Below are 24,573 nucleotides of genomic sequence, written 5' to 3' on the forward strand. Positions count from 1 at the left end.
CATTACCCTTTGGCCCCTCTGCTCAGGCTGTGGCCATGGGGAACCAGAGAGGGAAAGCTATTCTAGGAGCCAGTTTGGAGATTAAATATCTCTATTTTGTCACACAGAAAGCTGCAGAGAGAGAGAGAATGAATTCATCTTTCCCAAACCCCTGTGTGGGACCTACTTTTCAGAGGGGAAGCTTGTTTCCAGTGCCCCAAACACCGGCCATGAAAGACAATCTGGGAACTTCCAGAAGCCCAGAGGTCAGTGTGGGGCTGTGGGTCAGGCTGAGCCCATGAAGGTGCCTGCAGCCCTTGCTGGGGCACGGGGACACAGGGACGTGAAGCACAGCTGCACACAGCTGCACACAGCTGCACACAGCTGCACACAGCTGCACAAGCTCACAATCTGCAGCTACCCCATCTCGTGTGCTGGTCACCTCCTCTGCCTTGGGGACAGCTGCAATGCATCCCAAAGTGACATCTGTCACAAAACATCCCCACTCTGACAGCCTGGCAGGGTGAAGAAATGAAGGTAAAAGGGGTGGCAGTCAGAGGGATCCTCGTGGTTTGGGTTCTCACCCAGTTCTGGCTCCTTCTGCCTCATTTCTGTGGCACCTTCTCTGTAAGTTTGTGCTTCACATGTTCGTAAATCAGGGAAAATAATTTCTGCCCACAACACTGCAGAGTTGGGGTTATGCTCATTCTTGCAGTTTCAAGCTACTCAGGTGAGGCAGGACCTGTAAACTCAACACAGCCCTTCCCAAACCCCCAAGCAGTGGGCACAGGGACAAAAATGCACCAAAAGCTTCACTGCCAAAGAGCAACACCTGGGGACTACCCTGAGGGTCTCAGCTGAAAGGTGACACTTGCCTGTGCTCCAGACAGGAACGCTGGCAGCTCTCACCAGGTAACCCTCACCAGGAGGCACAAACCAAAAAAAACCATATAAATATAAATATAAATATAAATATAAATATAAATATAAATATAAATATAAATATAAATATAAATATAAATATAAATATAAATATAAATATAAATACAAATATAAATACAAATATAAATATAAATATAAATATATATAAAATTAAAATAAAAATAAAAGTAAAATTAAAAAATAAAAATAAGATAAAAAAATAAAAATAAAAGTAAAAGTAAAATTCAAAGAAAAAATAAAATAAAAAATAAAAATAAAAATAAAAAAATAAAAATAAGATAAAAAAATAAAAATAAAAGTAAAAGTAAAATTCAAAGAAAAAATAAAATAAACAATAAAAAATAAAAATAAATAAAATAAAATAAAATAAAATTAAATAAAAAGTAAAATTCAAAGAAAAAATAAAATAAAATAAAATAAAATAAAATAAAAATAAAAATAAAAATAAAAATAAAAATAAAAATAAAAAATAAAATAAAATAAAAAGTAAAATTCAAAGAAAAAAATAAAAAACAAAATAAATAAAATAAAAATAAAAATAAAATAAAAATAAAAATAAACCCCAAAAACCAAAAAGAAAAAACAAAAAAAACCCAAAAAAACCTCTTTGCATCCCCCAGAAAAGGACAGAAACTCCTAAGCTGCCCTGCTCACGTCTCACTCCTCAATCAGCAGGCAGCGCAGCCTCGCAAGCACTAAAGAGTTAATCCTCGCCTCGTAGAAACTTTGCAGCGAGCGGAGCTCAGAGCCTCCATCCCTCCCTCCCTCCCTCCCTCATCCCCTGCCTGTTGCCCGTGGCTGCCGGGGGAGGGCTCTGCCTCCATCCCGGCTCGGAGCTCCGAGCCCCTTCCTTCCCCCGCTGCCTGCGGGGACCCAGCGGTGCTGCCGCTCTGCCGACAGCCCAGCACCGGGAGGGAGAGCCGGCCCTGCCCGGGACATCAGCAGCAGAGGGGGAGAAGTGCGCTGGGCTGAAAGGATGCAGTCCTGACTCCGGCCATAAGGCAGCAAATCCCAAAAGCTGCGGGATGCTCCCGGGGGAATCGCCAAGCTCGCGGTCTGAAGCAGGGACTCTGCTGCCTCATCCCAACACTGCTGCCTGCTCTGAAAGGTAACTGAAAAACTAATTTTATCTTATTTTTATTTTATTTTTTCTTTGAATTTTACTCTTTGAATTCTCTCCCCACGCACCGCCACAGCCAGCACTCACACATGCTCAGCATGAGAACAAAATATCTTCTCTGCCCCTGAAAGAGGAGACACAATCACGCCCCTGGCTCTCTTCTACCCCTCAAACCCTCCCTGGATCTGAGGGAGAAAATTCCAGCCATGGGTGGAATTGATACTTTTGATGTTTTCTTTGCGTTTCCTCAGTGCTGATATTTTTCTGTAAAGGTGACCTAGACAGAGCACACCTGGTGCTGTGTGTTCAAACCCAAACCACACTGGCCAGCCAGCTGGGTGCACTTGAAGGAGCTGCACAAGAAATTGTTCCATTTTGTCCCCCTGACCTGTTGGTAAGGACCAGAGTGGGAGGAGAAGCAAAGGAGATCGCAGGAAAGTTGCCTTCACTTTCAGAGATGCTCACACTGAGCACGGGAGTAGAAGGAAGCAGGAGGGCAAGACAAAAACATTTCCTGCAGCTGCAGAATCAGTCTGTACTGCCTGTGTTTGGGGGGAAAATCTTTCTTTCTGCTCCCCTGTGACCTCCAAATGTGCAGAGCAGAGCAAAGCAGGGGTCATAAACCCAGACCTGCAGCTCCCCACATCCTGATAGCTGCAGTGGGAGGCTGGTAATGTCAGTGCCCATGAAGTTTCGGCTGATTAATTTCCTGGCTCAGCGACACACTCTGGGGAAAAAACCCTTCTCCTGTTGTGTATGAAGGCTTCTATTTTCATTACAGATTTTTATTAAATGAAATGTGTTGGGTTTGGGTTTGGCTTTTTTTAATCCCTGATTTAAAAAGCCACAAACTGATAAAAAAAACCCCCAAGCGTCTGCTGGGAATCAGTCTGCACCCACTGAGCACCAGCAATCACTCAGAATTGGAGCATTGTTCAGCCAGAGAATGACTAAATCTTGGAAACTGAGATCACAGGGAATGTTCCTGTGTCCATGAACTTGAGGGCTCCTCACGGTAACCAGTGAGGTTCTGCCTCCACTAATCTGAGTCATACACAGTTATAGTCTGACCTGCTTTACACACAGAATTATTGTGTGCCACCTAGTTTCACACCATGTTGGTCTCTACAGTCATTCAGCTTCTGTTCCGTAAAGGGGAGTGTACAGGATCTAAATCCACTGGTATCCAAAGAGATGTGCTCAATGGGATAATTGGTAGATTGAAAAGCAAAAATATTTGGGGTTGCCTGGAGCTATTGAATTATTTCTGGCTCATTTCTGGAGAAGATGCAGTTAATGTTGCAGCTTTCAATAGTCTGAATAGTTGATTGCTCCTGACAAATCTATAGTTGAGCCTAAAAAAACCCCAAACAGTGCCAGCTACCCATTGCTAATACTTCTTACTGCTCCTTTTATCAATAAATGCCCAGCTGAGCTTTACTAATTCAACATCTTGGTTTGTAGTTGATTATTGAACTTCAGACAAATGTCCTTAGCATTCTGCAGTCTAATTTTATGAAGGATATAAAGCCATTAGGCTCTGTGCTCGTTAAGGAGAGAAAGCAGCTCTGGCTTTTTCTCTCAGTAACAGAGCAGATGGGATGGGCAAAGACATTGCTCTGTACTTTAACTCACACAAGTGTCAAATTCCAGACTGGTTGCACTTCATTATCAGCAGAGAAATCATATTGTAAGAACAGAATTTAATCCAGTTACCTTCACACCCTCTATTTCCCACCTGCTGTGTAACATGAGAATATTCTTCACGGGGGAAGAATTTCCATTTATAGATTCCAAGTGTGAAAAATCACAGTTATTGCCCTGTAATTGAGAGCAGAAGAGCCTGGCTGCCCTGCCCATACCTCTGCACCAAATTCTCTGCCAGAGTTACTGGCTCCAGAGGGGTTGGGTCAGCCCCTGGAGAAACTCTGAGCTCACCCAGGGCCTTCTCCACACAGCTCAGAGTCCCCTGCCCACACAGGGATTGCAGGAGTCAAGTCCCCAGGCCACTTTCTCAACCAGCAATTTGGGCCAGTTTGTTACTGAGCAGGATCTGATCCAGTTTATTCCCCAAACTGGATAGCTGTTACCTCAAATGCTTTGGCACTGAAGAAGGAACTGGGAGGCAAAGCGTATCCAAGCTCCCATGTCCCTTCTCTAAAAACTCAGCAAATCAAATATTTCCTCATCACATGAGCCAAAGCAGATCTTTCTTGCTTGTAGTGCAAGTTTGAGTCCCTTGAAAGTCAAAATCTTTTGCATCAATATGTCATTAAGGTGAAAAGACACGTGTCAGAGCTTTTATCATATTGACCTAATGCTTCATTTATTCTGATTATCATAGTATATTACCATGTTAATATTATTACTCTGTTTACATCTCATGGAGGTTTATGGGCAGTGGACATTATAAATTATTGCATCAGTTTGTTCAGTGTTTTCATTTTTGTTTCAGCTAAAACCAAAATTCTGGTCTTATCAGAGCAGAACAGGATGCTTTTGAACATTTTGAACACACCATTTACAGTGAAATTTCAGCATTTTCATTTTTTGTTTCCAGCTGGAAGAACTGACACTGCTAAAGCATTAAGAGTCCCCCAATTTCTAGTAAGTTCTGCTGCCAGGAGGTGAGGGAAGTGTCACATCCTGCAGCAGAGTTGCTCCAGGGGGACAGGCAGGGCTCTGGACAGCTGCCAGGTGCATCCAGCCTCAGAAAATGAGGGTGCTGATACACAATAAATGAGACACATGGTGAAAAACACTGATTGGATTCATATCTCCCTCTCTGGCATCTGATTCCTCAGCCTGTGGAGCCTTCTTGCACCCTCAAGTGATGTGTTACCAGAGAGGACATTAGCTATTAGATTTGCATGGTGGGTTTTCTAAAGTTAAATACTCAGTGCTCCTCCTCATCTCAAAGGAACATGACCAGGGTTTTCTTACCTATTTACTCTAAAGATTCCACATCCAGGCTAGGCTGTTTTGGTACCTGGTGTCATTTCTCTCTCACACACACACTTCTTTCCCTTTAGGAAGTCGACTTTTTGACCGTTCCTAATGAGAAACTCGGAATTCCATACTCCTTAAGCCCTGAATTAGGAGAGAAGAGATCCCCCAGAGGTCTGGCAAAGCGGAGAACAACCTTCCCCAGCTCACCCAAGGATAAACCACCTGCTGTGGGAGAGAGAAGCTGGCAGAAAGCTGATTGCTCAGTCTGTCAGGAGAAAACAACACTTGCAAGGACCAAAGCTGTGCAAACCTTCGCAGCTCAGCTTGAGAGCAGGACCAAAGCTTTTCACCATCCAAAGGAGGTGACCTACCAAAAGGAGACCCAAAGTATTTTTAGGATGGAATAAAAGCCAGAAGGAAGTGTAAAGCACAAGTGTGATGCTCGTTGTCATTATGACAGCAATGTGCAAAATGGTTTGCAAAGGCCTGTCCCTCGCAGTTTGCTCCACGGTGTGAGCACTGAGAGGATGGAGCATCTCTTGCTGAAGCCACCATGCCATCTGTGCTAAGTTTCCTCTCCTGACCTCCTTTGTGAGTCTGGTGAGGGGAGGCAGGAGATCCAAAGGTAAATGCAGAAAATGGACCAAAGCTGACAGAGAGCAATGACTGAGATTTATTTCAAGTTCCGCGGAAACCTGACGGGCCGTGTCCACCTTCCAACTCTGGCTACTGAAGTAGACACAACAGCAGACAAATATTCCGGCCTCTACGTGTACGTGGGATTGTTCCTCACCCTCCTGGCTCTCCTCCTGATCCTGCTTTTCTCCATGCTCCTGCGCCTGAAGCACGTTGTGTCCCCCATCACCTCCCCAGAGAGCACCGAGAACGTGCAGCAGTTCACGGACGTGGAAATGCACAGCAGGATCCCCTCCACTTAGGGAGCCCACAGCAAAGAGGGCTCCGTGCTTGGGAAAGGTGTTTTCTTCAGCAAAAGGTGGTGGAGAGAAGCTCTGGCTGCTTGTTGAGCCCCACAAATTCCTGCAGAACCCTCAGCAGCATCTGGAGAGTGTCACTGGCTGTTGGCACCACAGGCAGCATGTGTGCAGCAGCCTCCATAAAATCGACATTACAGAAACACGCTGCTGTCAGGGAAGGCTCACACCCCTCTAAAAACCTTGCAGGAAATTGGAAAAGCCACATTAATGACAGCCAAAAACCCAGAGAAACATAGCAGGATGTGTCCTGGAGCCTGTGCTTGCTGCCCTCTCTCTCTGAATCAACAAAGTTCAAGTGGTGTAAGTGGGAAGAGCCCACGGGGCACACACAGAAATTGTCAGTGGCTTGAAAATTCTCAGGCATTTCTCCCATTCGAGAAGGAAAACATTAAATTGTTTTCTTTTTTCACTTGAATGGCAATTTGGAAATTAAACAACGGATTTTCACAAATATAGAAATGTTTCATCACCCGTTGGAACACCTTCTTTCTGACATTAGAAGCCATTTAGTGAATAGTTGCACACCAGATATCAAAAAGAGACACAACTTTAAAGAGGAAAGAGAATAAAGCCAAAGTTTAAGGAAGGTTTAAAATAAAAAGAAGCAGCAGCAGCAGGAAATTAAATTTAAAAAATTAAAAGACACTCTACCTCTTCCTTTGTCCTCCTTTACATTTACTGGGCTGAATATAAACATTTTTATGCCTTTTAGGCTCCCCAGTATCACTCAGTAATTAAAATGCAGTGTAAGTTTTGGGAGCCCAATTGACATTGCTCTCCTAACAGACTCAAGTTCATAATAATAACAATAACAATAACAATAACAATAACAATAACAATAACAATAACAATAACAATAACAATAATAATAATAATAATAATAATAATATGTTCTCTCATATCCATATTGGGTTTTCTTCCTTTCTTCCAAAGTTTTTCTCATTTGTTTTCCTCCATGGAAAGCTGAGGAAATGCCCTGGCCTGGCACTGCAATAAGGAATAGTGGGAACAGCTTTGGACACAGACTAATAGAGAACATGCAGATGGAAAATAAACTCACTGAGAGTGAAAGATATGATTGAATTCAAATATCCTGATGGAATCTCACGGGGGAAGGGAATGTTTATTTGAATTTATGGCACAACAATCTGACCCAGTCCTATGAGGGACACACAGAGGTAGGCTTTGCTTCTGTGGATGGAAAAGATGGAACCAAATACAGCAAATCACTCCTGGGAGAGCCACTGCCTCTCACAGGAAAACCTTCAGTGAATTGTTTCAGCCACATCTCTAAAGGGCAGATATTTTACACAGCTAATACTCTTTATTACAGTCTAGGTCAGCAATAAACCCCCTGGATGTCTTCCACATGTACATACACTCTTATTTGCCAATTCTCCTCTCTCCAAGGGCTTGGAAAGTGTAAAGTCCTCACACAACCCAGTGCAAAATTAGAGAAGACACCGTCACATGGACCTGTGATAGTAGCAGGAAATTTTTTCTTCAAATGCTCTGTGTACAAGAGGGTTTTTGGTTACCTTTAAAGCTCTGGGTGAGCTGTTTGGACTGGGAATATCTGGGCTTTTACAGGTGGTAGCCAGGGGGGAAGCAGAATGACAAGTAACATACCCTGGATCCATGGGCAGGACCACTGCTACTTCTCACTGATGTACTGAGTACAAAACCAGTTAAACATTGCTTCTCTGTACTGACTAATTCCTTTTTACTTCATTAACCCCAACATCTCTGAATCACAGAATCCCAGAATGGTTTGGGTTAGGAAGGACCTTAAAGACCATTTTGTTCCACCCCCTGCCATGGGCAGGGACACCTTCCCCTATCCCAGGTTCTCCAAGCCCCATCCAACCTGGCTTGGGACAGTGAACCAGAGCAGTGATTGTGTGAGGGAATACAGCAAAAAATTCACTCTCAGCAGTGTCTCTCTGTGCCATGCTTGGCTGTGTTTCCCTGGAAAAGGGGCAGGATTCAGGTTATCCTCCATGGGGACAGCACCAGGCAGGATGGTGGCTTCACACCGCATCCACAGATTGGCTCCTCGACTCTCTGTACTGCACAAGAGACAAAATTTTGTGTGATGATCAGGGTATTAATCCAACTAAGACAGATGGCTACTGAGTTAGTCAATGACATTTAAAATTAAGGAAAATCTAGCTGCTCAAATTGGTTTGGTATGTGTCATTCATGAGGCAGCCTAGCCCAGGCTCAGTATGTGATTTACCCTGGAAAACTCCATTCAAAAGCTACAACTTACCTAGACCAGGAATGTTCTAACATACTAAATCAGCAACTAAACCACATTGGCTTCCCAGCACAACTATCTGCAGAAAAGCCTTGTGTCCAAGAGTCCGCAGGACAGACTAAACTTTTATTGGCAGATTTTTATTGATATAAAATATCAGACCTACCAATGGAAAATGACAGTATCAAATTCTGAGTGCTCTGCTCTCAGCCAAAATGGCCCCTGAGGTACATGTCAGGAAGGACTGAGCTTCTTTCCATCACACCAAGGAATGTTAATTCAGAAGATTCTCACAACACTTTAAAACTTATTTGTTATCCTTTAAATAAATGAGTAATCTATATGTCAGATGGTATCTTTGGGCAGACTGGGTATTTTTATATTGTACTCTTATGGAAGTGAGCCCTATCTTCTCACACGAGAATGACAAGTTTTGCTTTCTAAAGCTTTATTTCACATAAAGTCTCTGTCCCATTTGACACACCTACAGCTCCAGTGGCACACAGGGTGCCTCATTTTTCTGTACAATGCTGGTATATTTTAAAACCTTTCCCACTGACAAGAATGCCTTTCCCCTCTTCTCATTACCATTTGCAGAGTCTCAGGCCTGAGGGATGTGTCTGGGAAAAGAGACTGTTGGGATGTGTTGGATGTGTTTGGTGAGTGGCCTCTAGTGGAGTTTGGCATCCTTTGGCTTTAAGAAGTGGCTGTTGGAACTTTTGCACAGTTTTGCTGATTTTTGGAGCACTGCAGGTCTCACAGCCATGCCCTGCCCCTCCTGCAGGCCATTCCTTTCCCACTTGTCCATCTGCTACAGAAAATGGGGGTTTTCCACATAAAAACAGAGGCAGAGTGGTACCAATGGTGAGTCAGTGACTGCTCTGTGCGTTCCCACCCATGGGTCTGAAGGACCAGCTCACCAAAAGGCTCAGGTGGTGCCACTATTCCAAACCAGCTGCTGGCCACGGGGAGTGTCTGGGCAAGAAAACCCTCCACCAGCCTGTGTATTACTTGAACCAGCACGGTTTGCCCCCATCCTTACTCCCATCAGACACTAGAAACAATCTGAATATTGAGTAAATTCCTCACCTCCTCCGTGCCACCTGTTGTTCTGATGGAGAAGAAAACGCCCGAGCATCACCGCCCCTGGAGGGTGGAGCTGTGAGGCCAGAGCCAGCCTCCTCTCACCAAAAAACCACCGGTGCTCCCAAATCTCCCAGGGTTCTTCATCTGGGAGCTGTCAGGAGTATGGTGGGACTCCCTGTGAAAAACGAGGTTCACATATTTTTTATAGAATTTAAAAGTTTAATAGAAAATTAGGAGATAAAAATAAAGTATACAGATACGGCCGGGTGTCTCTGCATTCACCTTACTAACAAAGGATTGTCCCTTAAAAACAGAACCCTGCTACATATCCATGAATTCTCATACATGATTCAAACTTTCTTCTTAAGTTTTGGATGTTTCTTTAGTTTTTAACTCGTCCCCTTCCCAATTAATCAATCTTCTTGGCTCCACCGAATTTCCTGATAACAGAAATGCAATAAATTCACTCCCCAGAGCTCTGGTCACTGCTGTCCTCATCTGGATGAGATAATCTAAGAACAGAGGGGGTCCCTAACCATCTTTTTCAGTCTTTGGATTATACAAAGAAATGCAGTTTTTGTTTTAATACTATGCCATAGCTTAATATATATGTATTATACCACTATTTCTAAGTTTCATCAATAACAGAAATAAAGTAAAATATATTAATACAGCTAAATATTCTAAACTTACACATATAACATTCATTATAATATTTGCAAAAAGCCAATAATATGATATGCATTTATAACATCCCCAAACCATCCAGGATTAATCTTTGAGTAATCTCACCCATGTGATTTCCATCCACAAGTATGAATTTTCTGTATTAACAGACCCTTTAAGTATGGAGCAGAAAGGGTTGAGATGCAAAATGTCAGAATAAACATAAATATTTTCATATCCTCTCAAGGCTGAAGGGAAAAACTTGATTTTGCAGACAACATAACTCAGCAGAAGATCAACCTTGATCATTGATCCTTCCCAAAGGACTTTTTTCGATTTTACTTGAAAAAGAAATAAAAAATGTTCGAAACCCCAAAATTATGCGAAGTCACCCATCCATTTAACTGACAGCATTAAAGAAAACTTAAATGTGTGACATGTCCTCACTAGGAACTTCTATATCCTTACATATCCTTACCCTGCAGTCACTGATGAGGAAACTGCTGGTGGGGGAAGTGCAGACAGCTCCAGCTTTAGAGCAGGTTGGAGACAATGCAGACAACTCCTGTGGTGGCAGGAAATGCCACAAATCACCTGCTTTGCTACAGGTTGGGCAACAAATGAGGTGAAATCATGGAATGCTTGTACTTGTTTTCAAAGAAAATACATCTTTGTGTTGTGTCTACACTTTGGGTTAATTCTGCTATGGAAAGGAAGTTTGTTCACAGTCTGTTCAGGTGCCCTGCAAAAAATGGGCAGTTGTACAATGCAAATGGCATGACTAAAAATTCCATGCAGATATATCTGGGAAAGGGAAATCCCAAAGAGTGTTTTGTTGGTACATGTGCTGTAGACTCAAATGTTGACATTTTGGTAGAAAAATAAAGCTAGAGATGGTGAAGTCTGCTCTGTCTTTGCAGTGGGCTCAAAATTAGACTACACAGAATGTTAAGGGAGAAGGAGAAATACTTGTGGATTGGGGGAGGTATTTTCAGTTACGGTTCCTGACACAGATTTCACATTTGTTCACAAAAAGGAGCTGCATGTTATGCATTCCATCTGCCAAAAACCTTACCCCATAAAGCCCTCTCAGATCTTCACCTTCCTCAGGCTTTTCTAGAAGGTTGTGAAGTTCCAGCACGAGTAAGAGCAGTCTTCAATTTCTGGTGTTCACTCTGCGGGCACAGATATCAAAATAAAGCCTAAAAACCCCACAATGCTCATTTGGCTCCTTGCACACTCGCTCTCCAGAATGCAATATATGAACATTTCCTCCTCAGTCCTTTCATTATCAAGAATAGTTAATGACTGATGCTAAGAGTGAAAAAATAGACTGGATTTGAATTTTGATGGATTGGATTTTTCAAAGGTACTTAGAATTTCTTCAGCTGAAGGCAAAAAAATTTGTCCAGCTGTAGTCAAAGCTAAGTTGTGAAAGCAGATCTGGCAAGAGGGAAAGGTCTGTGCAATTCATATGTAATTAATAAATAACCCACTCCTTATACACCCACCTGCATTTCATGGCTATGTAAACTTGTCAAACAAATGATGAATAATTCAAAAGACCTTCTCCTCCCTTCCTTCTCCTCTAGATTTATTAACCCATTTTCAAAGTATAATTTGATCAAGCTAATAGCCACAGACTTCCTAAGCTCTCTCTGCATTAATTCTCTCTGCATGGCCATAGTCCTACTCTCACAGTACCATTTAATAAAAATCAATTACAAGACAACAAAAGGCACCTGAAAGCCAAATGAGAGCTCAGCAACATTCTTTGATGCTTGAAATCTGTTCTTCTCTGCAAGCAAGAAATTTATCTTATTTGAGCTGGGCTGTTGTCCTGAAGCCAGTTCCTCTTCAAGTCCTCAAACACTGGCACCATAATAGCTACTGGATGAAGTTTATTTATGGAGTTTCATGAAAAAAAAAACCAACCAAAAAACCCCAAACCAAAAAAAAACCCCACCCACATCCCTACCAACAATGCTGAAGGATCAAGCAGGACCTGTCTGGGATATTTCTGTGTGCCCCACGTGTGAGCAAACAGCAGGCAGAGAAACTCTTCCTCACAGTGCAGGGGAGATTTGGAAGCAAACTGGCCCTGGGCTACCCTTTGAACTGTGTGGGCAAGCAAGTGCTGCATGGGAAACTCTTTACAGGACAACATAGAGCCATGAGCTGGATTTGAGTGTACCACAGGCTTTGGCATCCTCCAGCTTCCCCTTCTTCTTTCTGTATCAGAATTCTGCCTTTAGCCCACAGCTCACAAGTGAGTGTTTCCAGTTTACTCCTTCTACTTTAGCAATCCTAATTCAAACCAATTCATGCTCACAGCAGTTAACTTTTTGTAATGTTAGTCTGTAACCTTTAGGTGATAAGGACTTGTCCATGTTGCTGTGGCATGACCAGCACGTAATGCCCCAGGAAGCTCAAATCTGGGCCAGGGTGAGGTTGCTGCAGTAGACTCAGTGGCAAATCTTACAGCTTGTCACTGCAGAATCAAACTGACGTGGGTTTGCTGTTGTTCACAAATTTTTCATGCTTTCACGCCTTGGGAAAGCTCCCAACAGCCCTTTCAGCACTGACTGTCAGGATGGGAACACCACACCAGTTTGCACTTCATGTTGGCACCTAGAGGGGAAGAAATGCGACTTCTTCTTCTTGTTGTTGTTTGTTCTCAACAAAACAGAGGAAAGTGGGAAGCACCCTGAATGCACCTGGTTTGGGCTAATGCTGTGCTGAATTTCCAAGCTGTTTATTGTTTCAGAGCATGACCAGCACTGAAGGGATGGGTAACAGCTAACCACAGCACAGCAGTAATCTCCATATGCACTTCTGCAAGCTTCTCAGAAAGAAAGAAACCCCTGGGATCAGAGTGCTGAGGCAGCTTTTCCTTTGTTTGACTTCTGCTGGTAACTATCCATCAATTTACTATGGATACATCATTGTTCTGCTGACCTGCTTCCCTCCACTCACATAACAATTTTCTGCAAAGCAATTTGGAAAATAAATGCTGACAGACTGAGTGTATATTTAGCCTAGGTGAGATTTTGTTCTATTTCTACTTTCTCAATGAATTTTGCTGGCTTAGGATTCTTAAAACATCCCCAAAAGGAAACTCCACTGCCTTCAAGGCTCATGCTGGACAACAGCAATTACAAAGAGATTAGGAAAAGTTTATCACACTTTGAGGTAGTGGGATATCTTGAAGGCATTTCTCTAGAAATCTGCTTTCCATACCCATGAGTAAGCGACAGTTCAGACATAAAGCTTGTAGACAACACCTTTACATCTGGTGTCCCTTCTGCCACTTAAAAGCTCAGATGACCCTTTCCATCTTATGAAAACTGATTAGTTCGGCATCTTTGCCTTTTATTTTTTTATCCTCCTGAGGAAACTTGAGAACACAAGAATTAATTCATACCTCAAGAGCAGGGGACAGAGGTCAGAGTGTCCAGTTTATGCAGGCACACAAGTACCCATGACACAGAGAATTATTAATCCATGTGAGGTGTACAAGGCCAAGGAAGGTCTGTTGTGGATGGATTTGTGACTGTAGCTTTCTCCTGTTGTTTTACTTATGATCCAGCTGAATCCAAACACAACAGCCACACAGTAAATCACAGGAATGAATCTCAGCAGAGTGCCAGTGATGTTCATAGGGAGTAAAAATACACGTTAGGATACATCAGAGCAAAAAGCCCAGTCATTTCTCACTTTAGAGCAATGTGACCTCCCTCACAGCAGGCAGCAGACGCTGAGAAAACAAAAACAGCCAAACCAAATGCAGCAGTCCAAGCTGCACGGCCAGCCTAGGACTTGGCAATGCAGAAAGACCATGAGTCTGCTTTTTCTAGGTATGACATGCTTTGAAAATCTTTTTGGACAAGCAGCCCCTTCCACTGAAGTCAGATACAGCAAATGCAGCTTGGCTGTGCCCAGCTCGCCTCTGAACATTCCATGTGCTGCTCCTTCCATCACCTTGGCACATCATGGGACAGCCACTCACAGAAGAACACAGGAAACTGAGAGCAAGGAATTATCTAGATAATTTTTTTAATGTAATTTCAAGGTGAAAATAAGGAGAAAACTACCAGCTGTCCCTGGACTGCTATTATGTGGTTTGAGTTCAGTGTTATTGAAGCAGGAAGATCTGAGAATTGCAAGGTTTTGTCTAACTGAGACTTTGTCTTTCTGGGTGTATAAATCCTTTCAATGGTTTCCTTGAAGGAAAGGCAAACATTACAAACAAACAGCTGTACAGCCAGGAAGCCATGAGAGCTGTTGTCACTCCCTCAAGTGATTAGATCCAGTTGTACCAGGTTTTCACTTCCCAAGGTATCATCTTTCAGCAGTAATCATCATTTGGTCTGGGTTTTTTTTCGCAGACCAATCTGTAAATAAATGAAATCTTGCTCTGGGGAAGGCTGTTTCTTCTTTCTTGTAAGTGAGTCTGAAAGATCTTTCACTCAGTGTTATGAAGTATGAACATATATTGCATTCAATTGAAGGAAAATAAGAGTTTGGATTCAATTTCACCAGACAGCTGGGGAAGGCAATTTCAGTATTAAACATTGCCTCTTTATTTAATACTGCTAAGGTATGAGTCTTATGAGTTTTAAACTCGTAAGAGAACATCAGTCAAAATAAAATATGTGTATGTGGAGTTTTCATCCCCCAGTGACCATAGCCTAATCTTTGTGGTTCCCATCCTCAGTTGTGCCAAAGAAGCCATGCAGCTCCTTTCTCTGCTGACTTTTTTGTCACTCTGCAGTCTTTTAACAACCCTCAGCAGAGCCTTGCAGCTTAGTGAACTATCTCAGAAATCCAATCAAATCAATGCTGGAACTTGAGCTGAAGAATAGGGCTGTGAGTGAAGAAATCAGAGTTTTTTCCTTTCTTGACCACAGGCAAACCATTCTGGGATGTAACGTGCCTGGTGACAGAACTACTGTTCTCATTGTCTCAGAATTTCTTAGTGGTGTAGAACATGTTTTCAGACATTTTCTTCCCAAGTTTCTCTAATCCAACAATATTCCTTGATTGTATGTCAATAAATTGACAGTAATGTTTCATAGATCAGTCATTTTATTTAGTACAAGCCTAGATAAAGTATGAGAGGAGTTTATACAAACTATTATATATTCCTTCTTTGTCTCCCAGGCTAGTCCTTCGTGTTTTTCTGGGTTTTTTAGTTTTGTTTCTATTTTTTTTTTCCTGTGGCTGGCACAGGCTCTCTTTATCTATTGCAAAATTCATTATAATTGGAGTTCTTTAAGATTTTTAGCATTTCTAGGGGGAATTAGTTCTATACAGAGGAAGGGTTTATCCGTTGTGGGATTCATACCATAATTAGACAAAATGATGGGCTAAGTCCCAGTGGAAAAAACGCACTGTAATTGGTGTTCATTTTTGTTACATAAACCCGTGGAGATCATGCTGGTTCCTCCTATTGCAGCCACTTCTGAAGCACAGAGTTCAATTTAAACCTGATGTATCATTATTATCTAGAACCCACAAATATCTTCAAGACTCTCATCCGAGTCTGACGTGAACCTTCTTCCTCTGAGCAAAATAAAACTTAAGATCAGTTTAAGGCATCTGCATTACCTAATCTCAGCAGCCACAGATTAAAACCAGCCATGATTTGCCTCCTGTTTGTTCAGGCATCCTTGAAGTCAGAACAGAAACACCTGGCATGGCACAAATGATATTTGTATGTCAAAGTAAGGCACATAGAAGAATTTCTTCCAGCCTGCACAGTGCCTGGAACAAGAAAATAGCTGATGTCAACTGTTGGAGTCTGAGACACAGAGTGTGTGCCCTTGTTTCTGATGCTCAGCTCTGACATCCAGAAAAACACTGAATTTCCTACAATATGAAATTATGAGCATGTTTTCATGGTGTTACCTGAAAACAACTGTTAGAAAAGCTAAAAGTGTGAGTGTGTAGATCACAGAGTCTTCTTAAGTCACTGGGTGAAAAAGTTAAAGTTTAGAGTTTAGTTTAGAAAGCAGAAGGCAAGATGGAGGATTTAGAATGTTTCTTTTCCTTCTTTCTTCTTCATCTTCTTCTAGAGGTTTTTGGGTAGCAGGAGGTGATTGGACAGAAAAATGTCACAGTGTAGCACACAGGTAATGGGTCATTGGGTCATTAAGAAAAATAATGTACATGTCTATTGTTAATTGGGTAAAAATAAGTATAAAGGTAAAAGAACTGCGTAGTTCAGGGCCATTTTGTGCTTTCAAAGCCAAAGTGAGCCACAAAGTGAGCCACAAGGCCATTCTGTACCATCAGAAGAAAATGAACCAGATTGCAGTGAATTGAACTTGTGCAGAAAGTTTGGAGAGACCTGCCAAGTTTTGTGATAACATCCTAATAAACACAAGAAACAAGATTCTAACAGGCTTTGGAGTTTTTGTCCTGGCCTGGAGGACTGTGATAAGAGGGACTCCCCATGAAGGAGTATCCCAAAGGAGCTCAGCTCAGAGAAGACTGAGAAATCCAGGAGTGGAAAAAAAGTACAGAAGAAGTGCAGCAGAATCAGAAAGAGAAAAAAGAAACTAAAAAGAATTTTTAAAAAAAGTTACAACAACCACAGAACAAAGGTACCAACTCCCAAGAACAGATCCTACTGAGTGCAAACAAGATTTTGTGGAAGATAAACAAAAATATTTAAATGTGTTTATTGCATCTAACAAACCCTTAATGAGGATGGTTGTTGTTAAGAATTAACCAAATATTTGCAATTAGTTTTTAGGTGAAAAATACCAGTCTCACAAATTTTTGCTATTACCTTGCTGATTTTGGAAAACACAGGTTATTCACAATTAAGCCAAGTCACATCAACCCCAAATGTATTTTTACAGAGGAACAAACCAGTGCTCTGTGTACATTCAACTCCTCCAGCTAATTAGCACCTTGGGGTAGGTTGTTCATAAACAGAAAACAGTAAGGGACCACTGTATCCCAGCAGTACTTTGAGTAATACCAATCTCAGAATCAATGAAGATTTTACCTGAATCCTCACCAAGTCACTGCCTCACAAAATAAAAAATAAAATTCCAGGTTCAGAGAAACCAAAGGGAATGACTTTGCCTATGATGACAGAAATCTAAGGCCCTGGAGGGACATGGGACACTCCTTCAGAAGACATTTCCTTTTGATCTTAGGCATGAATCATTTCTTTAATATCAAGCTCATTACCTTCAGAGAAATTAATTTATTTTACTAGTTACACCAGAAGTGTCAACACATAAGTGTGGGTGCTGCCAGGCAATTCCATCCCTTTGATAAGGGACAGAAAAGGAACATCATTTGCTTTGTGGCAAAGGCAGTGGGTCAAGTTCAGCAGTGTCTGACAGCAATCTGATGCTGTTCTACACAGCAGTGACCCAGCAGCCTGCAAGGGTCCAATTTCTGATGGCCAGCTGCCCATACCCACCCTGAAACCTCAGAGCCATTACCAAAAGGATTAAACATGGACCATGCTGGGAAGTGGGAAGAATTTTTCAGCTTTAACAGTTCCACCTTCCAAGCAAAGCACATAAAGCTGACCTGTCTGTACATCTGCCATCCTTTACCCCACCTCTGGGCAGATTTAGGGCTTCAGTGTGCCCTCAGCCAGCAGCCCAATCTGGGACACACTTACAAATCAGAAAAGCAAAACCAAGGCCCTTCACTTGGATGAATTTAACCATGAATCACCATTTTATGATGGCACAGTGACAAGAACAGTGTTTTGTAACAGGAAACGTTGGTACACAAAGCCTTGCTTAATGAACACAAACAGTCAGCAGCTGAACAGCTCTTGGTCTCAGCAGGGAGAGGGAGAGGGAGAGGGAGAGGGAGAGGGAAAGGGAAAGGGAAAGGGAAAGGGAAAGGGAAAGGGAAAGGGAAAGGGAAAGGGAAAGGGAAAGGGAAAGGGAAAGGGAAAGGGAAAGGGAAAGGGAAAGGGAAAGGGAAAGGGAAAGGGAAAGGGAAAGGGAAAGGGAAAGGGAAAGGGAAAGGGAAAGGGAAAGGGAAAGGCAGGATTACTGTGGATGGAAGTACAGGTGGCCAAGCATAAGCATACTAAAGGGTGAAGCAAACAGGATTAATCTGAGTTCAGAAGGTTTCTCTAGAGGCAAGATAATGAAAAATATTCTTGTTTTGACATTAGTGTATGCAGTAATAATAGCTCTCCCAAACGTTAAAGCTCTGATTTAGATCTAAACCAGTTCAGTCATACCTGGGATGAATCTGGTCCAATATTTCCCAGTGAGTTGTAGAATGATGATTTATTTTAAACAGCTTAATGTTATCCTGGAATTATGACACAAGAAATCCTGAAAGATTCGCCAGTATATGTTGATACCTAAATAAGAGGATTTATTTGTAAAGTACACATGCACACACACTCAAAATAATTTTCCAGATGTAAATATTACTTTAGATCTCTCTTACATGTCTCTCTCCATATATCCTTAGAACATTAAAAAATAAAAGCCACAATTTTTCATCTTTGTGAAATTCACTGCATACCATTAACCTCCTGGTTTGCCTCTGCATAAAACATTTCTAGCATTTCTGGTGATAAAAACATGGCCATAAACAGGAAATGCATTCAAAGATGTTTCTGGAATTGATTCTTCTCAGTATACACTGTATATCATGCACACAAAAAAACTGGTGGCCCAGAGCTGTTAAAGAATCTCCAAATTGAGCTCAGTGGTTTTGCTGAGTATCTTGTGGCTGCTGTGATCCCTAATGTCTAATGGAAACTAGACTGCTTGTAAATAATAAGCTATCATCTTGTTAGCACAAACAAACAGCAGAGAGAAATGAATCATGACTGTCACTGCTTTTAGTACCCCTACTGCTGTTGCAAAGCAGCAGGGGATGATGCAGAGGGCACAGTTCCTCTGAACAAGGAAGGTTCAGTCCATGGAACATCACTGGGTTTTCAGACCTTGATCTGTGGCTGTGGATCGGCTGGGAAGTGAACCTCGAATGCTTTTGCTGTTTTGCTTTGGTTCTGAGAGGCAGCTTGGCAATTAAAAACAGGCATTGCAAATGGGAAGATGCTAATGCTGTGCAGAAAAGATGGAGCAAAACGGAGCCTGCAGGCTGGGTGCCCTCACTGCAGCGAAGGCAGGCAGCCCTCTCCTGGTATAAACACCACTGCTCACGTCTGCCCAACACCCCTTTGCCTTTCTGGCAGAATTAGAGCAGCTTTTCATTAATTGTAGAGAATATTCAGCCAGCCCACATCTTTCCAAAATCCATTTACTTCATCAGTGGACTGACTTAGGTGTCCCTGAATACTTCAGGAGAGCAGTTCAAACTGTTTACATAAATTGCTGCTGTCTCGAGCCAGCTCCTGGAGAGCAACAGGGAAATGGACAGAAGTGAAATTTAGTCTGAGTTCACACTGAGTTCACCTCCTTAACCTATTTTTATGCTGCATGGCAAACAGAGATATTTGTATGTACTTGGATAATTGAGATTGTCTGGGAAAAGGAATTCAACTGACTTGAGTTCCTTCCTAAAGAATTAAAACTGTTGGTTTACTTGAGCATAATATTCTAATTTCCTTCAAAAATGCACATCAAAAAGAATAATTGAAACATGAATTCCATCTCAGTGCTTGTAAAAATGCATGCAAGGCACCTCAGGATTTGATTATATTTGCACCAGCACAAGCTGCCCTCAGAGAACAAAGCTCAAGTGATTTCAGGGAGTCTGATTTGCCTGGCTGAAAATGAATTTTTAATAGATTTGGTTGTCAGAGGGATTAAGCAGGAATATGAAGCGGCAGGGTGTTCACACAGTGGACTGCTGTGGAGGTGTTTGCTGGTGGCCAGCAGGCAGGAATGGTGGCAAGTGTTTTCCACAGACAAGGAGCGGTACCAGGCTGTCACGGGCACAGGATCCCAGAGGAGCTGAAGGGACCAGCTGCCAGGAGACATCACAACACCGAGTTCCAACACACCTCCAACTCCCTCCAACCTCTGCACACTGGCCTGGCTTGCCACCACTCTTCAAATTATTTCCTTTAATAGCCTAATAACCCAAACACTACTGAAAATTGCCAGCTTTGAGAAATGTTATTTGATATGAAGCTCATTTTCTGGTTCTTTAAGGCAAGCATTTCATTTATGCCAGAGAACAAGCAAAGGCCTCGAGCATCAGTAAGGATCCAGCTCCAGGGCTGGTACAAATCAGCCGAGCCACAGCCCCTGTAACAAAGATTGAAACACAGCATGTGCTCTATCCCAGGGCACAGGTGCCCTCCTGCTTCACCTGAGAGCAGAGGCCAGCAGCACTTAACTTTCATAAATGAGTAAACTCTGAGCTTCCAGGAGCTCCTGTCTCTATGAATCATTACATTGTTTAAATATAAAGCAAAACGGGAGTAACAAACAGATACATAGTTATAGATCTCTAACAAATACTGTTTGTGTCTTCAGGGCCCTAAGAGTCACTGGATGGTTTTCTGTTTCCTAATCAGAAACATAAAACCTAAAAACCGTGATTCCATAATTCCAGAACCAGGGGCTTCAAGGCACACGATCAAATGTGGCAAAAATTCAGAAAAATCCATGAGAGCTGTCAGATGGTGGACACTCCTTCTGGCTGAGCCACAGCCTCCTCTTCCACTCCACGTGAGATATTTAGTCAGCAGAGTTCCTCCGCGTGCTTTGGTGTCTGTCTGCTGCCAGTCAGCCCCGAGCAGGAGGTGATCCAGCATCTCCCTGTCCCCAGTCAGTCTGAACCTTTGTGTATCCACCTGTCAATCCAGCTGCTAAATAACAAAGCCACAAAGAGAAAACCCAAAGGATGTAGAAATGGGATGAAATATTTCAAAGTATGCTATTGACATTTGCCTGACAAATGCTACTCTGTTATTTTCCCAGGCCAAGCATCTCCAAATCACAGAAATATGAAAGAATTATTATTCTCCAAAAGATCCTCCATCTGATTTTCAAAGCTCCCTACACCAACAAAACTCTCAACCCTCATAGGTACAGCACTACATCTCAATGAGAGAGGAAAAGGAAGCAAACATTTTTTCAGTTCAAATTTATATAAAGCAAATAGTAAAGAGAAGTAGGACTATCTTTATTCTTTTTGCACATTTATAAAGATAGAAAAAGTACTGAAATATAACAAATTTAGTGTGGAGAAGTCTAATTGCTCTCCTGTGTCTCATGTCATCCACTGCAGCATTATATCACAAGCCATATGGAGAATCAATCTGTGCACAAAATACAAGGGAAAGGAAAGTCAATAACTAGCCAGTCACTGGCTTTTTTTCTTCAAAAAAAATATCAAATTTTGTAGCCTTATACAGGTTTCCTGTCTTCCTTTTGGTGTATATATTTTAATAATTCATTATTTGATACTCTGTGGCCCATGCATTTCAGGGGTCATCAGAGCTTTATCTCCACAGCTGTGAGTCAGCCTTTAGACTTCAAGAGCAAACTGAAGGCAGGATGTAGTTTTCAGAAACAAAAATGTGAGCTGACTAGTTTATTTTTATGTACTTTCTTACCCCTGAATAATATAATTACAGAGCTTTCTGGGCAAATTATGGTAAGCTGAACTGAATACAAAGAGACAGTGCTCAAAACTGAGCCATCCAGAAACATTTCAAATACCAGCTAAGGAGAAGAGGGGAGGGATATGTCATTCCTCTCTCAAAAGAACCAGCTTGCACTCATGACATCTTCACTTTCTCACCCAGATGTTGTCACAGGAAGAAAATATCAGAATATAAATTATGCCCTCTAAAGCACAGATGGCAGCAAGCTCTCACAAAAGCCATCTTCCATTTCAGCCCTTTCCTAGCCGCTCCCTGGGGTGCAGGACCACATTATGTCAGATTGAGCCCCTGCTTCTGGACTGTCCCTGATAATATCACACAGATACCGGTTAGACAGGGAGAGCTGGCACTGCAGAGAGACTGCACGGCCCAAGCAGGGCAAGGTTCACACAAGGTTTGCCCCAAAAGGTACGGGCACTCAGCTGCCTGAGCCACAAGGCTCAGAGAACGTGCCTGGAGTTTGTGACAACAAAGGGGTGAACAGAGGTGCAATCCCCTGATGTTTAAGACAGTCTAAATCCAAGGTACCACAGCTCTGCCACCTCCCTTGTGCTGGTAGTGCTGCTTGTGGAGCTCAGTGAGCTGATCTAACTGCAAACATGTCACTGGCAGGTCAGTTCTGTGAAGGGGATCACTGTGTGGTTTATCTGCAGGAACACAGGGCAGAGGCAGCAATGAAACAAGGCACAGCATCAAGCCTGCATTACATGACCTCTACCTGCCTTAAAACTGCACAGGATCAGCTCCAAGTACCTCATTTTGAGAGTGATCTGTAGTTCTCACAGACCACAGCATAAGCACTCATGGGCAAAATTCTACTTATGCCCTACACAACTTCTAATTAAAACAGCAGGTACAAATTAGCATGAAACAGTCCCTTAATGGATGGTTTTCCCTTTTCTCTTCTGTTTAAAATCACCCTAACAAGCCTGATTCAATCTGCAAGTGGAATGTATCCTCCAGTGAAAACTCCAACACAAATTTAAGTCACTGCAATTTTACATTTGAATATTTTTTCTTCTAGCCCCTATACAGCATGAAGCTGGAAGTGCAAGCTTCAGAGGACACTGATTTTCAGTGACACACGAAGAAAACCAACCAAAACTCCTAACATTTAATTATCCTGTCCTTTACCAGGTGCTGAACCTCATCTCCAACATCTGAAAAATTTTGCGTTTTCCTTTCATCCCAAGTCTACCTTCTTGTCCAACAGCTGTCAGGGCCCTGACTGCACTAACAGGTTCTAATTGCCCAGACCAGTTTCATCTGGGGCTTCCACTCACAATATTGGACATTTAAATATGGGTTTAAATAGAACCATGGTTTGGGTTGGCAGGGACCTTAAAGCTCACCTGGTTTTAACTCTCTGCCGTGGTCAGGGACACCTTCCACTATTCCAGGTTGCTCCAAATCCCATCCAACCTGGCCTTGGACACTTCCAGGGATGCAGGGGCAGCCACAGCTTCTCTGGGCACCCAGTGCCAGGGCCTCAGCACCCTCACAGGGAAGAATTCCTTCTCAATATCCAGTCTAAATCTGCCCTTTTTCAGATTAAAGCCCTTCCCCTTTGTCCTGTCACTCCAGGCCCTTGTTCAAAGTCCTTCTGCAGCTCGCCCCTTTAAGCACTGGAAAGGATTCTAAGGTCTCCCTGGAGCTTTCTCTCAGGGCTGAACACCCTGAGCTCTCCCCACCTGTCTTCCCAGGAGAGGTGTTCCAGCCCCTGATCCTCTTTGTGGCCCTCCTCTGGACCTACCTAACCATGTCCTTCTTATGCTGGGACGACAGAGGTGACTTGTGGGTCAATTAGAATTTGCTGCTAATTCTATTCCTGAGCTGCTGTTTGGGTTTCCTGGACTGACATTGTGTCCATGTCTTTGCTGGATGGTCACCAGACCATGCCTTGTTGGAGAGATCTTTACCTGGCTCACGTTGTGGCCACATTCAGCTCCCCGATTCCTTTTCCTGAGGGATAACAGCAAGAGCTGGATAAGGTTGGGCAGAGCCACTAAGTCACTGTGTCTTTAGGACACCAGTATTGTTTTGTTCTACTGCATTTTTCCTCCAGAAAGTCTCTGCTGTCAGCACTACCTGCTTTAATCAAAAAATAAAGTACATTTCAGCGTGGCTCATTATGCTAAATGAAAACAACAGGGGGCTAATGAGCGTTGTGAACAAGGCATTAGCATGGCAATCAGAGGTATCCTCAAGACAGCTGCATCTTTCTTCGAACACTGCATACACAACTGTGTATACAGTTGTGACCCCATCTATTGAATTTAATTCAGGGAATAAACAGATTTAGATATCTAACTTTGGTTTATCTTTGTAGCATTGTGCATTGTGTTACACTTACTATTAAGAAACAAAACTGCCAGCTCCTTCTGTGGAACTCTTCAGGGGTCATTCTCACTCTTCAGTGAACAAGAGTGTGCTAACATATTTAATATTCATAATTTTGGGATAGAAGTTAAAGTGTTACTCCCCCAGTCAGCGGTGTGGGAGGCTGGGGACAATGTCAGTCTGTAAAGGGAAGGTGGCTGTGGCCCTGCTCTGGCAATGGCAGTTCTGAGCACACCCAGACAGGCTGCCCGCGACTTACATGGCTCCCCAGTGCTGAAATAACACGTGGACACCAAAACTTTCCGAATCCCTTTTCCAAATTTATTTCTTTTTTATCTCTCCTCCTTGACAGTCTAAAAACATGAAACAGTCTTGCCTACCCCTCTAAACGCTGCCGGACAGTGGGCTCGTTAGAGCGGCCACCATCCCTGCTGGTGTGGCACCGTGGGGGAAAGCCCCACAGCGCCGTGGCACCTGCCTCGCCTGGACGGAGGCAGCGGGACGAACCGGGCGGGGAAGGACCAGAAACGATCGTAGGGAACAAGGAGGGACGGGGAAGGAGAGGGAGGGACGGGGAAGGAGAGGGAGGGCCGGGCCCATGAGGGAAATGGGCGTTCCCGCCCGCCCCGTCCCTCCCCTCAGCCCGGCC

The 24,573-nt window shown here is 42.9% G+C and overlaps 1 protein-coding gene across 1 annotated transcript; it reads left to right on the top strand.

Annotated features, from left to right (window-relative positions):
* Positions 1-1,739: 1,739 nt before the first annotated feature.
* On the top strand, positions 1,740-10,882 carry SERTM2 (serine rich and transmembrane domain containing 2). The gene is made up of 2 exons (XM_088062848.1): positions 1,740-2,029; positions 5,074-10,882. The coding sequence occupies exon 2, from the start codon at positions 5,653-5,655 to the stop codon at positions 5,926-5,928; it is 276 nt and encodes a 91-aa protein (XP_087918974.1). The 5' UTR covers positions 1,740-2,029; positions 5,074-5,652; the 3' UTR covers positions 5,929-10,882.
* Positions 10,883-24,573: the final 13,691 nt, after the last annotated feature.

The sequence above is a fragment of the Pseudopodoces humilis genome, chromosome 15 (assembly GCF_049639895.1).
Source record: "Pseudopodoces humilis isolate 2021_Gansu_Grassland_sample_001 chromosome 15, ASM4963989v1, whole genome shotgun sequence".
NCBI lineage: Eukaryota > Metazoa > Chordata > Aves > Passeriformes > Paridae > Pseudopodoces > Pseudopodoces humilis.

What these genes read in the sequence shown, in the direction of transcription:
- SERTM2 (XM_088062848.1), top strand. Translation starts at nt 5,653, where the DNA reads ATGACTGAGATTTATTTCAAGTTCCGCGGAAACCTGACGGGCCGTGTC.